We start from the raw sequence: 20641 nt of genomic DNA on the forward strand, positions 1-20641 counted from the left end.
GATCGGCAGCCAACCCGGGAAGAACCAGCAGCAAACCCGGGAAGGGCCGAGCAGACAAAAGAACAGCACAGGGTCCTGTGTCGTTCCTCCGCGAAGAGGGGGAGTGACAGGCCAGCGCCGTGACTCACTTGGATAATCCTCCACCTTCGGCACCGGAATCCCATATGGGCTCTGGGTTCTAGTCCCAGTTGCTCCTCTTCCATTCCAGCTCTCTGCTGTGGCCCGGGAAGGCAGTGGGGGATGGCCCGAGTGCTTGGGCACCTGCACCCCATGGGAAACCAGGAGGAAGTACCTGGCTCCTGACTTCAGATCAGCATAGCTCCGGCGGTGGCGGCCATTTTGGGGGTGAACCAATGGAAGGAAGACCTTTTTCTCTGTCTCTCCCTCTCACTGTCTGTAACTCTACCTGTCAAATAAATAATCTTAAAAAGTTCAAGGTTTTAAAAGCATTAGACCTGGACTTCACCTTTCTTTAATTAATGATACAACTACTAGCACCTTGAATCACCTTTTTGCCATTCATTGGACAGTCAACAGATGTTGGATGCAAAGGAAGTTAAGCATAACTACACTCAGTTCACTTGCTTTTCTCCTTAGTCACTATCTCTCACATTGGTCTTGCTAACAGAAATTTAAAAATTTATGTCATATAAATCTCTTACCAAAAGCCTTATAATGTAAGTCAATTTTGAGGGAGTCTAGCATTAAGATACCAGTTAGATAGCCACATCCGGAGGCCAATGTCATCCTGGCATAGCAGGTTAACCGCTGCCTGAAATGCCAGCATCCCATATGGATGCCAGTTCAAATCTTGGGTGCTCCACTTCTGGTCTGGCTCCCTGCTGATGCTCCTGGGAAAGCAACAGAAAATGGCCCAAATGCATTGGCCCTTGCATCTACATGGCAGACTTGGAAGAAGTTCTTGACTCCTGGCTTCTGAAGTAGCAGATGAAAGATGTCTGTCTTCCTGCCTCCCCCTCTTTCTGTAACTCTGCCTTTCAAATAGATAGATAGGTAGGTAGGTAGACAGACAGAAAGATCTTTTTAAAAATACCTTCATCCTATATTGGAGTACCTGGGTTCAATTCCCAGCTCAGGCTTCTGCCTCCAGCTTCCTGCCAATGCAGTCCCTGGGAGACAGCAGTGATGGCTGACACATTTGGGTTCCTGCCATTCTCATGTGAGCAGTGGATTAAATTCTTGACTCCTAGCTTGGGTGCTAGTCCAGCCCCAGATCATTGTGGGCGTTTAGTGAGTAAACTGACAGATGGGAGTTCTGTCTCTCTGTCAGTCTGTCTCTGTTTCTCTTCTCCTCAAACAAGACAAAACAAAATAGACATGCTTGAAGTTTACATAAAACCAAGTAATCAGGACTGTTATGTAGTATTGTATAATCAAAACAATATAAATACTTTTAATGTATTTGTTGATATTTTTGAAGATACTGATTTATCATTTGAGTTTTATACTAAGACATTGGTATTTGGGTTTTTTCAGACATTTCTATGACAATCCCATTCAGTTTGTTGGAAGATCTGCTTTTCAACATTTACCTGAACTAAGAACACTGTGAGTTTCCATTTCTGTTGTAGATCACTGTCTCCCACAGAGAGACCAACAGATTGTAGATTTAAGTGCTTTGAAAATAGCAACAAACATTCCTCCTTTCTAGAATCTTCTCCCAATATCATGTATTCCCCCTTCTAGGACTTTGAATGGTGCCTCACAAATAACTGAATTTCCTGATTTAACTGGAACTGCGAACCTGGAGAGTCTGTAAGTACCCGAGTAGGCTCTTGACTCTACGTAGACCATAGTGTTCCCAGACCCTGATCAGTCTTGACATCAGTGAATCAAATTCTGTCACTGTGTGATGCCTGAATGAAAGAACTATGTCTGGTTTGTGTTTCAACAGGACTTTAACTGGAGCACAGATCTCCTCTCTTCCTCAAACCGTCTGTGACCAGTTACCTAATCTCCAAGTGCTGTGCGTATCAGTAAGGCAATAATGTTGTGTAAACAGGCAGCTTCCATCTGGGGGTGAAATGGCAGACATTATTTCAATAGTCCTTTAAAAGGGAGAAAGTGCCTTCCTTACGGGTCTCTAGAAGGTCAGTCCTCCTTTCCCCCGCTTTGGTCCACACTCCCTGTGATGACCTCATAACCTCAGCAGCATCCCCTTTGTTTCCAAGTCCCAAACAGTCTCCCATTAGAGTTTCAGTCGGTACACATTTCCTTTCAGAAAATGGATATGGACAAGCCAAAATAACTTCATTTCCCCCTCTAAAGTCTTGGCAGAGCAGAACAAAATAACAATCCAACATGATGCCAAAATGAAAAATTGAGTTACCAAGCTTGCACAAACCTTGATAAAGGTGACCAGATATTCTTCCAGTGTAATTGTGGGTGTCATGTTCTAATGTTTACCTGATAGTTTGAACAGTTTGCATATGTTATTTCTACTGACTTCTGACCTCTGTCCCTCCCCACCCCCCATATTTTCCATGTTTTATGAAAAGTTGTTTGTAGGAATTTGAAGAACCCTGTTTTGGCCTTTCATTTTCAGCCTTCTCCCTCAATTCCCATTGAACTATTGTATCTCCTACAGCATTGTTTGGACTTAATGAAAAGATCCATGGTCTCTTGCTATGGCTGTACTCACATAGTAGGTACCTGCGACAGTTGAATGCCTTTAATTGCACCACAGGCTTCACCTAGAAGCAGAACTTACAAGCAGAGCTACAAATGTTAAGCAGAAGAATGTGAATGTTTGTTGTCTGCACAGTGTTTTTGGCTTTGCCCATCCCCGCACTCTCAGGTCACTTCAGATTCCAGCTGGTCGGTGACATGGAGCTGCAGTAACACTGCTGGTAGCCTTGGAATCACTCATTCAACTCTGAAGGAGGAGGGAGCGATACAAACCCCCTCTTCTTCATCCCACACCCCCGCCCCCGCCGCCGCCATGACCCCATGAGGTTTAGATACAGATGAGAAAACAGAATTAGGGAAGTTAAGTACATTTGTTAAAATCACACTGCAAGAAAGTAGCAGAGTTCCATTTCAAATATAGTCAGTTATTGAGTAACTAGAAGAAACTGTGTGTATACCAGATGGTAGAAGATTGGGGGAGATCGTAGAATTCTGCCAACCATACTCAGAATAGTTATGATTGTCTTGGTTTCATGAGGAAGCTGGCTCAGTGACATGACTTCACATGTTGTAACTAATAGGTAAGAAACTAGTATATAAATTGCTTCTGTCTCACTATGTCACATAGTGACTGGTAAACCACTCCTATCTAGCACAGAGTGAATGCAGGCCAACTGGCAAACTAGTTAAGAGCAAAGCTCTGAAGTCTGTTTTTCTGTCTCAGATATAGTTCCCCTGTTTATCAGCAAGGTACCGTTAGCAAGTCATTATCCCTTCTGGGCTCCATTGCACCTCCTTTGGAGGATTATCATGAGGGTGAAATGAGTCTGTGTCAGACACGGCAGCACCTGAGACAGTGTAAATTCACAGTCAAGGTTAGCTCTTATTTTTTGCATTTTCCTTTACATCATTATTCTCTCCTGAAGTTATTCTTTCTGGGGTCAGTGCTGTGTTGTGGTGTAGAAAGTTAAACCTCGGCCTGCAGTGCCAGCTTCCCATATGGGTGCCGGTTGAGTCCCGGCTGCTCCCATTTCTGATCCAGCTCCTTGCTAATGGCCTGGGAAAGCAGTGGAAGATGGCCCAAGCCCTTGAGACCCTGAACTCACAAGGGAGACCCAGATGAAACTCCTGGCTCCTCGCTTCGAATTTGCCTAGCTCCAACCATTGTGGTCATTTGGGTAGTGAACCAGTGGATGGTCGACCTGTCTCTCTTTCCTTCTCTCTGTAACTCTGCCTCTCAAATAAAGAAATAAATCTTAAAAAAAAAAGTTACTGCTGGAATTTAAAAGAGCATAAGTACATTAATGCCATTATAATGCCATTTTCAAAGCACTTCATTTTGTAATATTCAGTTCTTCTTTTCAACAACCCTGCAAGATTGGCAAGACAGGTATGTTCTCACTTAAAAAAAAAGACTTAAGAAAGACATTAATGCTTTGGCCAGTGTCGCAACCAACCGAGTAGAATTAGTTGAAGTTGAGAATAGATCCCAGGACTCTTTTTGGAAATGTAGGGCTGAGAGCTCCTCTCCTTCAGTGGAAGCATCCACTGACCACCTCGAAGAGGCTTCAACCACATTGGATCTACTTGCACCACCATAAGACCACGGTAGCTTTCCCCACCTCCTAGCTGGTGATCGATCTTAGGCAAGTCATTTCATATCATATGGAGTAACCAGTGTCTGTCCCATAAGGTGGCCACAAGGATTCAATGAGACAATTGAAGTGAAAGGATGTACTTTGTGCCTTTACATGAGAAGTGCTTAGTGTTAACCATGAACAATAATTAGGTAGAAGGTAAATAGACAGTGACACTACATCTTTGTGTAGAAGGCTTTATGTGTCTCCTGTACTAAAGAAAGGTATGTTGGAAAGGCTATGCCCCATTTGTAACCTGTAGAGATGAGTAAACCAACTACTTTACAGAACACAGTTAATGAGGTATATTTGTGTGGGGTTTTTCTTGGGGTGGGTTGAGGGGGTTGTCTTTCAAACCTCTAATATAAACTATAAAAATTACATTTTTAAACAGCGTCATTTGAACTATTTATATATACTAAATGAACTCTATTCCTATATAAATCCCATTTATTCAATAAAAGTAGAATAAAGTGATCAATTCTAAGAATAAAAAGCCTCTTGGAAAACAACATGGATTTTTCAGGTGCATAGTGGTGACCTGGTTTTAGGAATTAGAATCAAGCATGAAAATGTGTTAGTTGGTTAGCTAATAACTTTTAAAACATGAGACAAGATTTTTTAAATATATCTATGTTACTTTATCTAAAAACTTTCTTTTTTTTTTTTAACAAAAAAGCTTTCTGCAAACTGCCATGGCTTGTTTTGGATTAGTTGTATTATACTATAAATATATCCAGATGTCTTTGTTATTCTGTAATTTGTTGAGTTTAGGTTGAAAACTTTCTTAGATTTTTTCCCCCCAGCCCCTGCTGCTCCGGTAGTGATTGATTTCAAAGTTAGGGATATGTTTTGAATTGCTGGGAGTTTTATTTAAAATTGATTAGAAAAGAACCATAGCTGTGCAGATAGAATGGGTCTTAAGAGACAAGAGACACAATTACTTAATTTAATTTGTATTCATTTCAGTAAGATAATAGCTATAACATTGTAGATCATCACTACCAAAATATAAATAAATTCATTAAGTAAATTATTTAAATCAATTATAGACATGTAACAGTTACATTTTAGTAAACAATTGGATCTACTAGTTAATTCAATAAACCTATGACTACCTGCTCCTTGTTGGGACGGTGGAAATAAATGTTCAGCATCTTCCTTTGGGAGATAGAACATCTTGGAGGGAAAGAGGAGCAAAGCATGTTTCCTTACTACTAATATGTAACAGATTTTCCATTTTTCTACCTTCTGTTTTTCAGAGATCTGTCTTACAACCTGTTAGAAGATTTACCCAGTTTTTCAGTCTGCCAAAAGCTTCAGAAAATGTATGTGTGAAAGAGTTTCTAAGTCACAAGAACCCAAACTCAAATTTCTTAGGGCCATTGGTTTGTTTACCCTGTGGTTCACTGGCAAGACATTTGATGCTTTCCTTTATTACAAACACAAGGTGTGACTGTGTAGCACGGCCAGAAAGTTGGGAAACATAGATAATATTATTTTATCACTCATTGTAATATAGTATCAGTAAAGCATTTATTATATATGCATTTTTTTCTCTAACCCAGTTTAACAGTGAACCGGCTTTATTTGATCTTTGCATTTTTTTTTTTACAAGAATAACCATGGGGCAGGCATTTGGCAAAACACCTAAGATGCTGCTTGGAACACCTGCATCTCATATTGGAGTGCTTGGGTTGGAGTCCTCTCTCTGCTCCCCATTGCAGTTTCCTGCTAGTGTACACTCTTGGAGGGGAAGCAGTCATAGCTTAAATAATTGAGTTCCTACCACCCACATGGAGATCTGGATTGAGTTCCTGACTCTTAGCTTCAGCCTGGCCCAGCCCGGACTATCATGGACATTTGGGGAAGTGAACCAACAGATGGAAGTTCTCTACCATCTGTCTATCTGTCTATATCTCTATCCTTTAAATAAAATGAAGTGGATAAATAAAATTTTTAAAAATGTAAAAGAACATCCAGACTTGCATGTCCAGTGAATAGTGTTGCTTTCAAATCTTAATTTTTCTTTGAATGCCTTGGAGTGAGTAAGGGAAAAAAAATTCATGTTTAAAAGGCGCTCAGAGGCCGGCGCCGCGGCTCAATAGGCTAATCCTCTCCCTGCGGCGCCGGCACACCGGGTTCTTGTCCTGGTCGGGGCACCGGATTCTGTTCCGGTTGCCCCTCTTCCAGGCCAGCTCTCTGTTGTGGCCTGGGAGTGCAGTGGAGGATGGCCCAAGTCCTTGGGCCCTGCACCAGCATGGGAGACCAGAAGAAGCACCTGGCTCCTGGCTTCAGATCAGTGTAGTGCGCCAGCCGAAGTGCGCTGGTCGCAGCGGCCATAGAGGGTGAACCAACGGTAAAGGAAGACCTTTCTCTCTGTCTCTCTCTCTCACTGTCCACTCTGCCTGTCAAAAAATAAATAAGTAAATAGGTGCTCAGAGGCAGCTCCAGGGAGGGAGTGCTCTGGTGTCTTGAACGATGATGGCATATCTGAAATATGGTTTTGCATTGAGCCAGGAGAACTAGCTGCTTTGAAAGAGAGGCACTACCTGGTTACATGTATTATTTGTATTGTTCTTTGTTAAACAAACACACAAATAAAAAAAGTCACTTGATAGACTTCTTGTGTTGCTATGTGGAGGGCAGGTAATCCCTCTGTAGAAGTTCTCTGTAGTCAACATCTTTGAAACCAGTAACACTGAAATCCATCTTTGGGACTTTGTCATTTCAGGGACCTACGACATAATGCAATCTATGAAATTAAATTCGATGCTTTCCAGCAGCTGCTCAGCCTCCGGTCCCTGTGAGTACCACCTCCCAGCACCTTTCCCAACACGGACTGCTTTCTTTCTCTCTTGGCCCTTCCCCTAACATTGTCTTTTCACTGCATTGTTGGGTCTTTGTGTACATGTTTCCTAGAAAAAGGCAAATACTTTGCTGCTGATAATTTCCTGGAATAAATTTGAAAGTAGTAAATTTGCCATTATGGTCTCTACCAATTGGTGGACATGAAACTGTGACAAAGAGGAAAGGAGCCATGCTATTGAGTGGCCTACTAAGAGAGTTTCTGTTCACAGCCTGGCATTGTGCATGCAGAAGAGGGTGACCACACAGTTCTTCCTGCCTGCGTTTCTTTCCTGACGACGCAGAGTTTTTCACTGTGTGTCTCAAGGTGCTTTAAGAATCACCTTGGGATGGTTGTGAAAATGCAGATTCCAGGTCCTCACCTGCTCCTTGAATTAGAGCCCAGGGATCTGCATTTTTTAAAGTACACAAAAGTGTCAGCACAGCTGTTCTAGAAAATACTTCTATTGCTCAGGCCACTAGGATTTGTAAATATTTAACTCCATTTTATGGTTGAAAACATCATTTGTTAAGCCATAAATTTTAAAAAAAGAAAACTCACTAACAGATCATTTTATGAAATAACAGTTAAAACTTTTCTAGCCTGTGTTTTTGATAATGGATATAATATGTAATGTTTAAACTGGACTCTATGTGTTAAAACCTTTTTCCTTTGCTGTCTTTTGAAGTTTTTCTTAATACTTAAGACACTATACCTTTGGTAAAATAGTACCATTCCTCAAAACATTCTAACTTTACTTTCAAGAATCACTTTCTCCTGGAAATCTAACTTGAAGACCATCTAGTTTTGAGTTTAGCTGTGTTGTCCTTTCCTTTACTTTTAAATGTGCTTGTGTAGTTCTTTTACTTAAGAAAAATACAGTACCAACATTCATTAGCTGTCTTATTTGCTAGGTTTCAGTCCTGGCTGTTTCCAAACTTGATTCTATTTTAATTAAAACTTCACTTGAGGCCTGCGCTGTGGCTCAATAGGCTAATCCTCTCCCTGCAGCGCTGGCACCCCGGTTCTAGTCCTGGTCAGGGCGCCGGATTCTGTCCTGGTTGCTCCTCTTCCAGGCCAGCTCTCTGCTGTGGCCAGGGAGTGCAGTGGAGGATGGCCCAAGTGCTTGGGCCCTGCACCTGCATGGGAGACCAGGAGAAGCACCTGGCTCCTGGCTTTGGATCAGCACAGTGCGCCGGCCGTAGCGGACATTGGGGGGTGAACCAATGGAAAAGGAAGACCTTTCTCTCTGTCTGTCTCTCTCTCTCACTGTCTACTCTGCCTGTCAAAAAAAAAAAAAAAAAAAAAAAAAAAAAAACCACAAAAAAAAAAAAAACACTTCACTTGAAAGACAGAATGAGGCCGGCGCCGCGGCTCACTAGGCTAATCCTCCGCCTAGCGGCGCCGGCACACCGGGTTCTAGTCCCGGTCGGGGCGCCGGATTCTGTCCCGGTTGCCCCTCTTCCAGGCCAGCCCTCTGCTGTGGCCAGGGAGTGCAGTGGAGGATGGCCCAGGTGCTTGGGCCCTGCACCCCATGGGAGACCAGGAAAAGCACCTGGCTCCTGGCTCCTGCCATCGGATCAGCGCGGTGCGCCGGCCGCAACGCGCCGGCCGCGGCGGCCATTGGAGGGTGAACCAACGGCAAAGGAAGACCTTTCTCTCTGTCTCTCTCTCTCACTGTCCACTCTGCCTGTCAAAAAAAAAAAAAAAAAAAAAAAAAAAAAAAAAAAAAAAAGACAGAATGAGAGAGAGAGGCAGAGATTTTCCATCCACTGCTTCACTCCCCAAATGCCCACAACATCCAGAGCTGGGCCAGACCAAAGCCAGGAGCCCAGAACTCCATCTGCATCTCCTACGTGGGTGGCAGGGTCCCAAATACTTGGGACATCTTCCACTGCCTTCTCAGGCACATAAGCAGGGAGCTGGATCTCTAACGATACCAAAAGAGTGTGACACAGACTCTGAAGACTAGATGTCTGAATCTCTGAATTCCTCCTCCAACTCCAGGTCACTCTCCACTCTTCTACCACAGGCCCCTGTCATGACTCACTGGCTCACCTCCACCCTCTTCCTTCTAATCAAGCCTCCTACCTTCAGTCTCTACCCTTTATCTTAGTCTCCAAAGAGATGCAAAAAGTAGCCTTTCTTAAGTAGGAATCTAATCATGTCACTTCATTGCTATTATTCCCTTTTTGTCATCAAGATGAAGGCTAAAGCTCCCAGAATCTTCAAAATTGGATTCCAGCCCCTGGGCAGCATCATCTCTTTCTCCCACATATTCCCATTCACCAGACTCATAGGGCTTTGTGTCTGCTGTTCCCATTGCCTGCTGTGTTCCTTCCTACCCTTGATTTGTCCTCTTGCCCAGCCCATGAAACGGAATCTCCCATCTTTGGATCCACTCCTCTCTGATGCTCTGTGCACATTCTCTGTTATGGGACTTGACCCTCAGCACTGCCATCAGGTCTACCATACCTCACCTGAAAACAATAATGTTTTCATCTTTTTATCTGCAGGGTCTAGAGCAGTGGCTGAGTATAAACTCAGGGACCTTTGAAATTAGTGTATCTGGATCTGAATCCCAGATCCTGAGATTACATTGAGACTTTGGCCAATTGCCTTCTTCACAGAGCATCTCTGTCTCCTCATCAGCCAAAATGGGAATAATGGGAATAATGACACCTACCTGTAGCATGTGTTGATGGTTAGAAGACACTGCATATAAAAAAACTATGATTGTACTTGGCACATCATAGGTGTGAACGATGCTATGATTATTAGAATAAGCATATAGCCTTTTAGAGTGTATCAGTGAGGGGCCTGGCAGGAAACAGAACTCGCTCCAGATGGGTCAAATGAAGGGACATTTACAAGGAGTCAGCGGTGAGCAAGCAAAGGACAGTTGTGTAGAAACCAGCAACATCATACAGAGTGGGGCAAGAGATGCAGGGAGAGCTTCGGCGTGACAAAGAGGCAGAGTTTCAGGAGGTGTGTAGCTGTTGCCAGAGGCAGGGTTCCCAAACAGCGAAGGAACAGTCATGCACCCCTTGACCTATCTCTTTCTCTCTCTCCTCCCAGGCCATGCACCCTTTGACCAGCCTCTCACTCACTATCTCTATCTTTCTCTCTCTCCCCTTCCCTCTCTCTGTCTCCTCCTGGGGCCCCCGCTGGGGATTCAGCTGAGAGCACCAGGGAGCTCACAGAGCAGAGCAGGAGAGTGGAAAGTGCTCCTTCAGGGCAGCCACGAGGATTCTAGCCCATAGCCTCCAGAACTAAAAAGGAATTCGAATTCTTTGAACTTGCAAATTTTAACATATTTGCTTAAAACCCAGTCAAATCACCGGAAGGCCCCTGTGGCAGACTTGGCTTACCTTGCAGATATTCTGCTCTGTGAAGCTCATCCACGCAACGCACCCATATTCTTGAAAGCTGCCAAGGAGACTTTGACAGGTGGCCTGACCCGCTCACCTCAGTGGATGTGCAATCCCTAAGTGGCTCATCAGAAGACAAGTCTCCACACTCAATCCCTGCCAATGTCCAACCGTCATTGTAGCTTTCCCATCATCTCCATTGTCCTCCTCTTGTAACCTACAGTTTTCTTCTCTTCTGGGATCAATAAAAAAGAGTGAAGTGAAAAGATTTTTGGTTTCTTGGGTTTTTTTCCAAGAAAAGAAGGAAAGTCTCTACAGAACCTATCAAGTGAAAATGTAAACAGTCTGTGAATATCATTTACTCCAGAACGTTCTGGGGCCCAATATCTTAAACATATTTTCATTTGAGAAAAATTGACTTTGAGCACTTTAAGTTTTCTCGGATACTAACATCTAAGTTACCTTTAGTTGTTAGGCATTTAAAAATAAAAATCTTGGGACAGGCACTGTGGTGTATTAGGCAAAGCTACGGTCTGCAGCACTGGCATCCCATATGGATGTCAGTTTGAATACCAGCTGCCCCACTTCTGATCCAGCTCCCTGCTAATGTACCGGGAAAAGCAGCGAAGATGGCCCAAGTCCTTGGGCCCCTGTACCCATGAAGGAGACCCAGAAGAAGCTCCTGGCTCCTGGCTTCAGACTGGCCCAGTTCAGGCCACTGCAGCCATTTGGGGAATGAACCAACAGATGGAAGTTTTCTCTCTCTCTCTCTCCTCTCTCTCTCTCTCTCTCCTCTCTCTCCTCTCTCTCTCTCAACTCTGACTTTCAAATAAATCTTTTTTTAAAAATTTTCAAAAATATAAAAAATCTTAAATTGATATTTTCTTTTTAAAAACGGAGACCTTGGCACAATGGTTGTTTTGCCTGATGATTAAAATGCTGTTGAGGTACCCATGTCCCACATCAGAATTCTGGGTTTGGTTCTAAACTCCAGGTCCCAACTCTAACTTCCTGTCAGTTCAGGCCCTAGGAGGCAGTGGTGATGGTTCAAGTAATGGGGTGCCTGCCCTCCATATGGATTGAGTTCCTAGCTCCGGACTTCATCCCTTACCTAGCTCCAGTCATGGTAAACATTGTGGATTGAACCAGCGGGATGAGAACTCTCTTGCTCACTCTCTCTCCCTTTCCCTCTCTCTCTCTCTCTTTCTTGTGTGTGTGTGTGCACCTGCCTCTCAAATAATTTTTAATGTAATTACCTATAGAAGCTCTTGCAAAAATTTGATTCTTGGTCAGTTACCTACATTTCATTATATGTATATGGCAAATGAATTGTATTTCTCCATAAACTGTAGTATTTCTTTGCTACCAAGGAATTTTATTTTTAGCATGTTAGCCTCTGTGGTTTTTTTTTTTTCATTTCCTAGTTAAGGATTTATTTGTCAGTATCCTTTATTGAGAATTTTCTTAGAAGCATCTCTGTGTTTCTCTGAAGGCCCAACATATATGGCTGATGTGCACAAGTCCTTTGTAAAGTTTCATTACATCTCCAGGAACATTTTATGATTTAAAATATACTTGCTTGTCAGAAGAAAAGCCTCAGAAATTTCTGTCTCTTCTCACTCTCCTTTATTCATTCATTTCAGAAAATCCCTAATAAAATGTTGCAACCATATTAAAGTCAACCTTTTTGTAAGAACAGAAAACTAAAATATCCTCCTGAATGATTGTCCCTTGATTAGGAAAACAAGGTTGATTAAATGTTCTCTCTTTAGCCGTTTTATACCACTGATATCTTTATCCGAAGAAGAATTTGGTAAGCTAATTGTCCTTGATCTGAATAGAAATTAAATGTGGTAGAAGACTGAATGCATACAGCAAAACTTCACATATCCTTTTTTTTTTTTTGTATTATCAAATCATTTGCCTTTTTTTTTTCTTCAGGAATTTAGCTCAGAACAAAATTGCCATCATTCATCCCAAAGCCTTTTCCACCTTGCCATCTCTAATAAAGCTGTGAGTATTTCCTTCCTTATGACTTGTCTCTTAACATTTGGGAGCCATGTAGAAAGTGAATATGTTGTTTTTGCTGCAGAAACTCATTGTGTGCAGATCACTCACTCTCAAGGCCAGGGAGGGTCCCCCTGATCCCCCAAGGCCATATGGACCCTTAAGTGGATCATTGAAGATTTGGTGACAGCTGGTTCTGGTTATTGAGATGAAATTTTCCATTTTTGATGAGTAATCAGGTGGGATGGAGTAAGAAGAACTCAGTTCTGAGGGCTTTCCTTTTGTTCGCCACCTTGGCTGGCTGAAAACCTTTGTGTTCCCTTTCCCCCTTCCTCTTTTTTGCTCTCTCCTCTCCCTTTCTCTTGCCTCATAGAGAGAGAAGGAACTGGTCAGAGAGAAGTTAGAAGGAAAAGAATAAACCTCCTACACTTTTTAACCTCTCAGTCCATTCAGCATCATTTTTCAGGTGAAATGTAGCACCTTTCTCTTGATTTTAAATATGCCTACTTGGGAATATGAAGCTAAATCTAGAACAATCTGGATGTATTTAAACCCCCCCCCCCCGACGCCATAATTCCAATTTTAAGTAGAAAAGTTATCAGGAGCTAAAAACCAAAATGGTGACTTTTACCATTAAGAGTAAGGACTTTGCTTAGAAGTTTTTATGAGCAATTTAATCATCTTTAAGTTGCTTTTTCAACATCAACATTTTTATGCTAACACAGAATAAAGGCCAATCATTGTTTGATGTTTTGCAGGGATCTATCGTCCAACCTCTTGTCGTCTTTTCCTGTAACTGGGTTACATGGTTTAACTCACTTAAAATTAACAGGAAATCATGACTTACAGAGCTTGATATCATCTGAAAACTTTCCAGAACTCAAGTGAGTTTGTCATTAAAGCTAATAAGATACATTTGTGGTCATGTGAAGTAATAGACGTGTTACAGTCGTTTTCCAAATTTATGAGGTCATGAGACCTTTCTGAGCTGCGTCTCATGCGCGCACAGCCCCTCCCTGCAGCACTTCGAGGACAAGCCCTGAAGTGGCAGGACGTCTTCCTGACCGCGATTCCTTTCCTTCTCAAGGATGACTCCCAGAATCGCAGAGTTCATGGGGAGACTTTGAAAACCGTTGATCTGTGTGATATAAACAAGGGCATGCAAAAAAGTAACATTATAACATTATTGTCCTCCTGTTCGTAATTTTTAGTTCATCTACCTTGTATGTATGTTCTAACCAAATGTTCTGAATTAATCTTTGAGCAAATAGGGATCCTCAAAACCTGTTGTGCTTGTTATGATAAAGAAGTATCTTGAAAGATTTATATATTTGTATATTTTAAAACACAGCACTTTTTATATAACTTTAAAAACATGAAATTACTATAACCCCAAAAGGATAGTTTGGAAAGTACAAGGAAGATTTTAAAAAAATCTAAAAAAATCCTCCTAACCAACTTTTAAAATTATTTTTCTAAAATTTGTTCCAGTGTACCTTAACTGTGTTCATACGAATTTATTTCATGTTTTAGTCACTTAGCATGTCATAAGCTCTTTTTAATATTGCTACAATTCTTCTATCCATCTTAACCTTTTGTTGTACAAATTTTTTATCATTTGAGTGACAGAAGTTACATCGCCTGACTTCAATTATCAATATTTCATTGCAGTAATTTCTCATAACTCCATTGTTATTTGTAGCAGTGTACTGAAAAACTTTGTGCACATTACTTATATTTTGGATTATTTATTTAGGCTAAAATATGAAGTTGCAATCATTGAGTAAAAGAATATCAACACTGTATTTAATAAGGTATTTCCTCAAGAGTGTGTTTTTTATTTTGGTCTTGTCCTTTTAAGGGTTATAGAAATGCCTTATGCATATCAGTGCTGTGCTTTTGGAATGTGTGAGAACGTCTATAAACTTTCTAATCAGTGGAATAAAGGTGACAACAGCAGTGTGGATGACCCGCATAAAAAAGATGCTGGAATGTTTCAGGTTCAAGGTAAGACCTGTTGCAACATGGTTATGACATTGTGACCAGAATGGTCTCAAAAAGCCATCAGACAACTCAGCTGAGCCCCAGATGTGTCCTGTGTGCACACCCCAGCGAGCTGAGCATGAATGCTGCTTTTCAAAGACTCCTAGAGAAAGAGCTGGCTCCCTTGGGATTCGATCTAAAATGTCTTCTGTTCTGAGAGATAGTTCTTCCTATTTTTATTTAGTTAGACCCTTGTGGGTCTCCTCGGAGGAGACTGCTGATATCTCAATGTCTTTAAACTTTTAATCCCATCCACGTGGATGCCTTTTTCAAACGTTCTGAACCTTTCTCTCCATTTATATTATGACGGGGTGGGGCAGGGAGACACTGTGGAGCACTTTAGATTACTCCATATTTCAGCAGAAAGACTTAAGAATCCAGCTTCCTCTCCAACCACTTCTAAATCATTCTCCCCTCCTGCCCCCCACAGGGGTATCTTTCAGGAAGGTGAGATGAGATAATGTCTGTAAAGCACTTGGCTTTCCCTGAAGTTAAGACATTACTTAAACAGAGAGCCATGCATCTCTAACCACACCTGTGCTAATGAGCAGGCACTGTGGGCAGCACCCTCTCCTTTGCCTGCCAAGCCTGCGAGTTTGCACAGAGTCCAAACAGACCGGCTTTTCCTTTGGGCCCTAATGATTTGTTGATTCCAAAGCAAGTGTGATTCAGCCTGTCTCCAGATCACCTTAACAGTTCTTCCTGCTTGCCTATCAGTTTAAGGAACTGTTACACTGGCCCTTGACTTGTTTTAGGCCATGGCGTGTGTCTGGCTCTTATTCTTGCTTTAGTTTTTGCTCTTCCTGCCTCATCCACTCTAATTTTTACCATGTTTATTCACCCCTACCAAAAAAAAAAAAAAAAGAAAGAAAGAAAGAAAACAGAGAGCCTACTATGTGTTAGGCACTGTATTGGACCCTGAGGGTACACAAAGAACAAGAAGAACGAGGTCCTTTATGGAGTTTGTTTTCAAGGGCAGTGATTCTTAACCCTGAACGCATACTAGAATCACTAAAGAGTACTGGTGCCCAAGACTCACACAAAACCAAGTAAAGCTTTGCAGAAATATATTAGGTCATCAAACTCCTATTTCATGTATAGTCAACCAAGCACCAAGTAGTTATGCAAAATCTGTTTTTATGAAAAATTCTCCAAGAAAGACAGAAACTTACTGCACCTGGTTCACCCTCTGTGCTCAGAGAACACAGCCGAGATTACTTGCAGTATAACTAGCACAGTGTTACAAAAATTAGTTAGGCTGGCACCACGGCTCAATAGGCTAATCCTCCACCTGTGGTGCCGGCACACTGGGTTCTAGTCCCGGTCAAGGCGCTGGATTCTTTCCCGGTTGCCCCTCTTCCAGTCCAGCTCTCTGCTGTGGCCCAGGAGTGCAGTGCAGGCTGGCCCAAGTCCTTGGGCCCTGCACCCATATGGGAGACCAGGAGAAGCACATGGCTCCTGGCTTCGGATCAGCGCGGTGCGCCAGCCGCAGTACAACAGCCGCAGTGGCCACTGGGGGATGAACCAATGGTAAAGGAAGACCTTTCTCTCTGTCTCTCTCTCACTGTCCACTCTGCCTGTCAAAAAAAAAAAAAAAAAATGACTCCTGCACCGATGGGAGGCGCACCGTCTTTCTCTCTCTAATTCAGGTCAGTGCTACTTGGGGCCATGATGAGCTCCAAGGAAGAAGAACAGAATGCACAGAATGGGAAAGCTTAGATGTTATAATTGGGAGTCCAGGGTCACTTTCCCACGCCCCCAGTTGTGCTGCAATAGTATGCCATTGTAGTTTGAATAGCAAAGCAGACTTGCATGACAAAGGTAACTTCATCATAGATTTGCGTGAAAGTCAGAGCCCAGAGAAAAGCCAGATATCTTGCCTTCAGTCCTTATGACAGTTCATGTCTCTAAGGTGACCTAGGGCTCTACTCCCTGGGATTTGGTCCCTTGAAAAGAGAGACAGAAGTAACCATGCCAGGACTTCTCGTTCCTGCAGATGAGCGTGACCTGGAAGATTTCCTGCTTGACTTTGAGGAAGACCTGAAAGCCCTCCATTCAGTGCAGTGTTCACCTTCCCCAGGTGAGAAAGGCGTCAACATTGGCTCAGCAGCCGCTGCTGCTGGCCCCGAGGCTGTCCGTAACATTGTGGCTGCACTGCAGAAGCAAGACCCGTGTCACCCTGGTGGCTTACCAGTGTCTCTCCCTGTGGAAACGTGCACAATACAAAAAGTTCATTCCCTGGAGTTGTTCTCCATTCACAAATAGATTTTGTTCCCCAGGGACTTTGGGTTCATGTTAATGAGTCAAGCATATAGTTAGAAGCATATGTAATTTTCAAAATGATAGTAGCAGTTTAGTCTGAAATAGTATGCTATAGTCTTGCTTTGTGAAAACACTGATTTTTTTTGAAAGTGATTTATTCTAAGTCTTCAATATAAATAACCACTTGGAATAGTTTGTACAAATAAGTGAGAGGAGGAAAGGGAGAGAAGATGGGAGGGAGGGTAGGAAGACCCCAGTGTTGTGTTCACTTAATTCTTTGTCACATTCCTAGAAACAGGATAGCTCAGTTGATGAAAGATAATTGAGAATGGCTGATATTTTATTTTCAACAATTAGATTGTCCCTTGCTTCCTATCAACAAACATTAACCTAAAACTGAGATTTTCATGAACTATATATTCCTATTACCCATCCTTCTTTTCCTGATGTTATAGAATTTTTCCCTGGTATTCATCTTCTCTGTCCACAGAAATGTACTGAAGCATTGTGAAAAGTTTAACAAAAGCCTAGGAGATCTGATTTTTTACCTAGTCCCAACATTGCTATATTTGAGGGTCCTCAATCAAGTGATTGCGATTCCCCATTTTGCTTTCTCCACGCGTCCCCTGGAACTAGGTGGGCTCTCCCAGTCCCTGCTGCAGAAGCTCTGGAGCAGTGGATAGAGAAAGCACAGCACGTGCGCATGGGGTTCCAAGTTCATCACTGGCCTCTATCTCTTGATGTCCTAATTAGAGCCACCCAAGGGTGATTTGGCAAAAGTTGTCCACCATAATTTGATACAATCTTTTTCTTCCTTGGATTTTCAGGCCCCTTCAAGCCCTGTGAGCACCTGTTTGGAAGCTGGATGATCAGAATCGGAGTGTGGACCATCGCAGTTCTAGCACTTTCTTGTAATGCGTTGGTGGCCTCCACAGTGTTCAGAGCCCCTCTGTACATTTCCTCCATAAAGCTGTTAATTGGGGTTATCGCTGTGGTGAACATGCTCACGGGGGTCTCCAGCATCGTGCTGGCTGGCGTGGATGCATTCACTTTTGGCAGCTTTGCACAGCACGGAGCGTGGTGGGAGAATGGGGTCAGTTGCCAAGTCATCGGGTTTCTGTCCATCTTTGCTTCAGAATCATCTGTTTTTCTGCTTACCCTGGCAGCCCTGGAACGTGGGTTCTCTGTGAAGTGTTCTGCAAAATTTGAATTGAAAACTCCTTTTTCTAGCCTGAAAGCAATCATTTTTCTTTGCACCTTGCTGGCCCTGACCATCGCCGCCATTCCGCTGCTGGGCGGCAGTGAGTATAGCGCCTCCCCGCTCTGCCTGCCCTTGCCCTTCGGGGAGGCCAGCACCACGGGCTACATGGTGGCTCTTGTGTTACTCAACTCCTTTTGCTTCCTAGTGATGACCATTGCCTACACCAAGCTCTACTGCAACTTGGAAAAGGGGGACCTGGAGAGTATCTGGGACTGTTCCATGGTGAAGCACATCGCTCTGTTGCTTTTCACCAACTGTATTCTTTACTGCCCTTTGGCTTTCTTGTCCTTTTCCTCTTTACTGAACCTCACATTTATTAGTCCTGAAGTAATTAAGTTCATCCTTCTGGTGATCGTCCCACTTCCTGCCTGTCTCAACCCCCTTCTATACATCCTCTTTAATCCCCATTTTAAGGAGGATCTGGGGAGCCTGGGAAAGCACGGCCACTTGTGGACAAGAGCGAAACACCCAAGCCTGATGTCTATTAACTCTGAAGATGTCGAGAAGCAGTCTTGTGACTCAACCCAAGCCCTGGTCACTTTCACCGGCACCAGCATAGCCTACGACCTGTCTTCCAGTTCTGTGTCATCACCAAGTTATCCAATGACAGAGAGCTGTCATCTTTCATCGGTAGCATTTGTCCCTTGTCTCTAAATAATTTGTGAGAGAAAATGTTTCCAAGTGTGAGGTTGAGCACATCAGAGCAGTAGCTAAGAAGAGCTGAGTTGAAACTTGGTTAAAAAATGAACAAACAGAACTAAGCATGAAGAAGCTGAAAACCTATTGATACTTGAGAGTGAAATATAAGTCTAAATGCTGCTTGGATAGTTTGTTCAACTAAGGGATGGACCAGTCACAATATTTAGATGAACCCCAATCAAGAAAACAGATTGAAAATTCTTCAGAAAAGATAATCCATGTTTAAAATTGCATTGTCTTTAAACTCACCAGTATATTCATTTAGGGGAGAAGAAGATCGTTTGCTTACAAAATGAATTTTTTAGTCCTGAAAATCCCTTCAAACATGGCTGAAGATTTGAGGAAAATAAGAGTTTTAAACAGTCTAGAGTACTAAGGAAATGCTGTGCCCGATAGGATTTTATTCCAATGACCAGAAAGAGGTGTTTTAATCTTATTTTGCCTTTCTTCAAAAGGATACTTCAAAGTCACCAGTCTTTAGATGGATAAGGTAAGGAAGGCATTCAGATAATTTTTAGAGTTAACTGTGTTTTATGTGTCAGCACTAGATTGTTCTACCCTTAATGGAATAAAACTTACAAATAGTTTGAAAGGAAAATTGGGTGAATTTTTTACACTAGTACAGTTAGTCTAGTCTAATTCAGTTTTAATTCCTTGGTGCCCAAAGCTCAGAAGGCAAATCCATTGCCGGCAATGGACCTACCTAGAAAATATAGAAGGTCATGTGGGATTTTTTTTTCTTTGTGAATGAGTGCATGTTTTCTGCAAGAAGATTTATCACTTGATTCAAACCAATATGCATCTTACAATAATGGTCAAATGCAGACATGACATAATTTATGTCCACTGGTATAATCTCTTAAACAGGTATCTCCAGTAGCTCTTGGAAAGATGTCTGACTAAATTGCGACTCAGTAATGTGTTATCCTGTTTGGTAACATGTTGTCCTGTTTATTGCACTTGGTTTTAACTGTGTTCTCTTTGGATCAATCCTCTGATAATAGGAACATTACTTCTCTACTTATTCCATATTCATTTGTATGTTAGATATTTTAAGAGACAAATTATTAAATATTAAAAATCAAAAGATTAATTCTTAATTTTTATTACCCTATGTTAGCTTCAAAACATCCAAAGCAAAAGGTTATTAGGTAGATTTATTTTTATAAAAGCATGTTTATTTTGATCAGATGTTTTAACTTGGAATTGAAAAAGCACATTTATGAGATATTTTATAAGATGTGTAAATATAGAACTGTATTTATTACTACAGTAAAGATTCAATACCATTAAGGACAATGCTAAACCATGTACAGTGGCATATTCTTCCACATACATTGTGTTTCTCTGCCTGTTTTCTTTAAATTCATTGACTGTATATATGTAAATATATAGTACATGTAAATAGATTTCAAATTAGTTTTTCTATTGGATATAAATAAATTTGTAATAAAATGTGTGACTATAAAATAAAATATCTTCAAGTCTCTTTATTGAAACCACAGACAGGTATATAGTCTTCTAATTATTTTTGAATGTTTTTGTATAAGTACATTTGCTATGTAAGTCATTGTTTAATACTTTAGAAAAATTAAACTTAAGAAATAAATCTTTCACAAGAACAAAAAAAAATCATGACCAACTTCTAGATTGTTTTAACTTTGATAAATCATGTTGTCATGACATTATTATGGTTTGAATTTTTGTACTCAAGGCCTACACTGTTCCCAAACTTATTTTGCAATGTAAGAAACATACACATACAGACACATACAATTAGAAAGAAATGCATGAATAACAAATCAATCTTAAATTACTCAACATGGACATGAGCTTTCTATAAATTCCTCCTTTAAAGCAAATG

At 41.8% G+C, this 20641-nt stretch overlaps 1 protein-coding gene across 2 annotated transcripts in view; it reads left to right on the forward strand.

Annotated features, from left to right (window-relative positions):
* LGR5 (leucine rich repeat containing G protein-coupled receptor 5) overlaps positions 1-20252 on the forward strand; it is a 136879-nt gene extending 116627 nt beyond the window's left edge. For both annotated transcript variants that reach the window (XM_008256789.4, XM_002711332.5), the window contains 10 exons: positions 1498-1569; positions 1708-1776; positions 1916-1987; positions 5549-5614; positions 7021-7092; positions 12447-12518; positions 13271-13396; positions 14374-14519; positions 16552-16635; positions 17645-20252. In XM_008256789.4, coding sequence (XP_008255011.2) covers positions 1498-1569; positions 1708-1776; positions 1916-1987; positions 5549-5614; positions 7021-7092; positions 12447-12518; positions 13271-13396; positions 14374-14519; positions 16552-16635; positions 17645-18732 — 1867 coding nt within the window. In that variant the 3' untranslated portion in view covers positions 18733-20252. The remainder of the gene's footprint in view (positions 1-1497; positions 1570-1707; positions 1777-1915; positions 1988-5548; positions 5615-7020; positions 7093-12446; positions 12519-13270; positions 13397-14373; positions 14520-16551; positions 16636-17644) is intronic.
* The last annotated feature ends 389 nt before the right edge of the window (positions 20253-20641 follow it).

The sequence above is a fragment of the Oryctolagus cuniculus genome, chromosome 11 (genome assembly GCF_964237555.1).
Source record: "Oryctolagus cuniculus chromosome 11, mOryCun1.1, whole genome shotgun sequence".
NCBI classification, from domain to species: Eukaryota; Metazoa; Chordata; class Mammalia; order Lagomorpha; family Leporidae; genus Oryctolagus; species Oryctolagus cuniculus.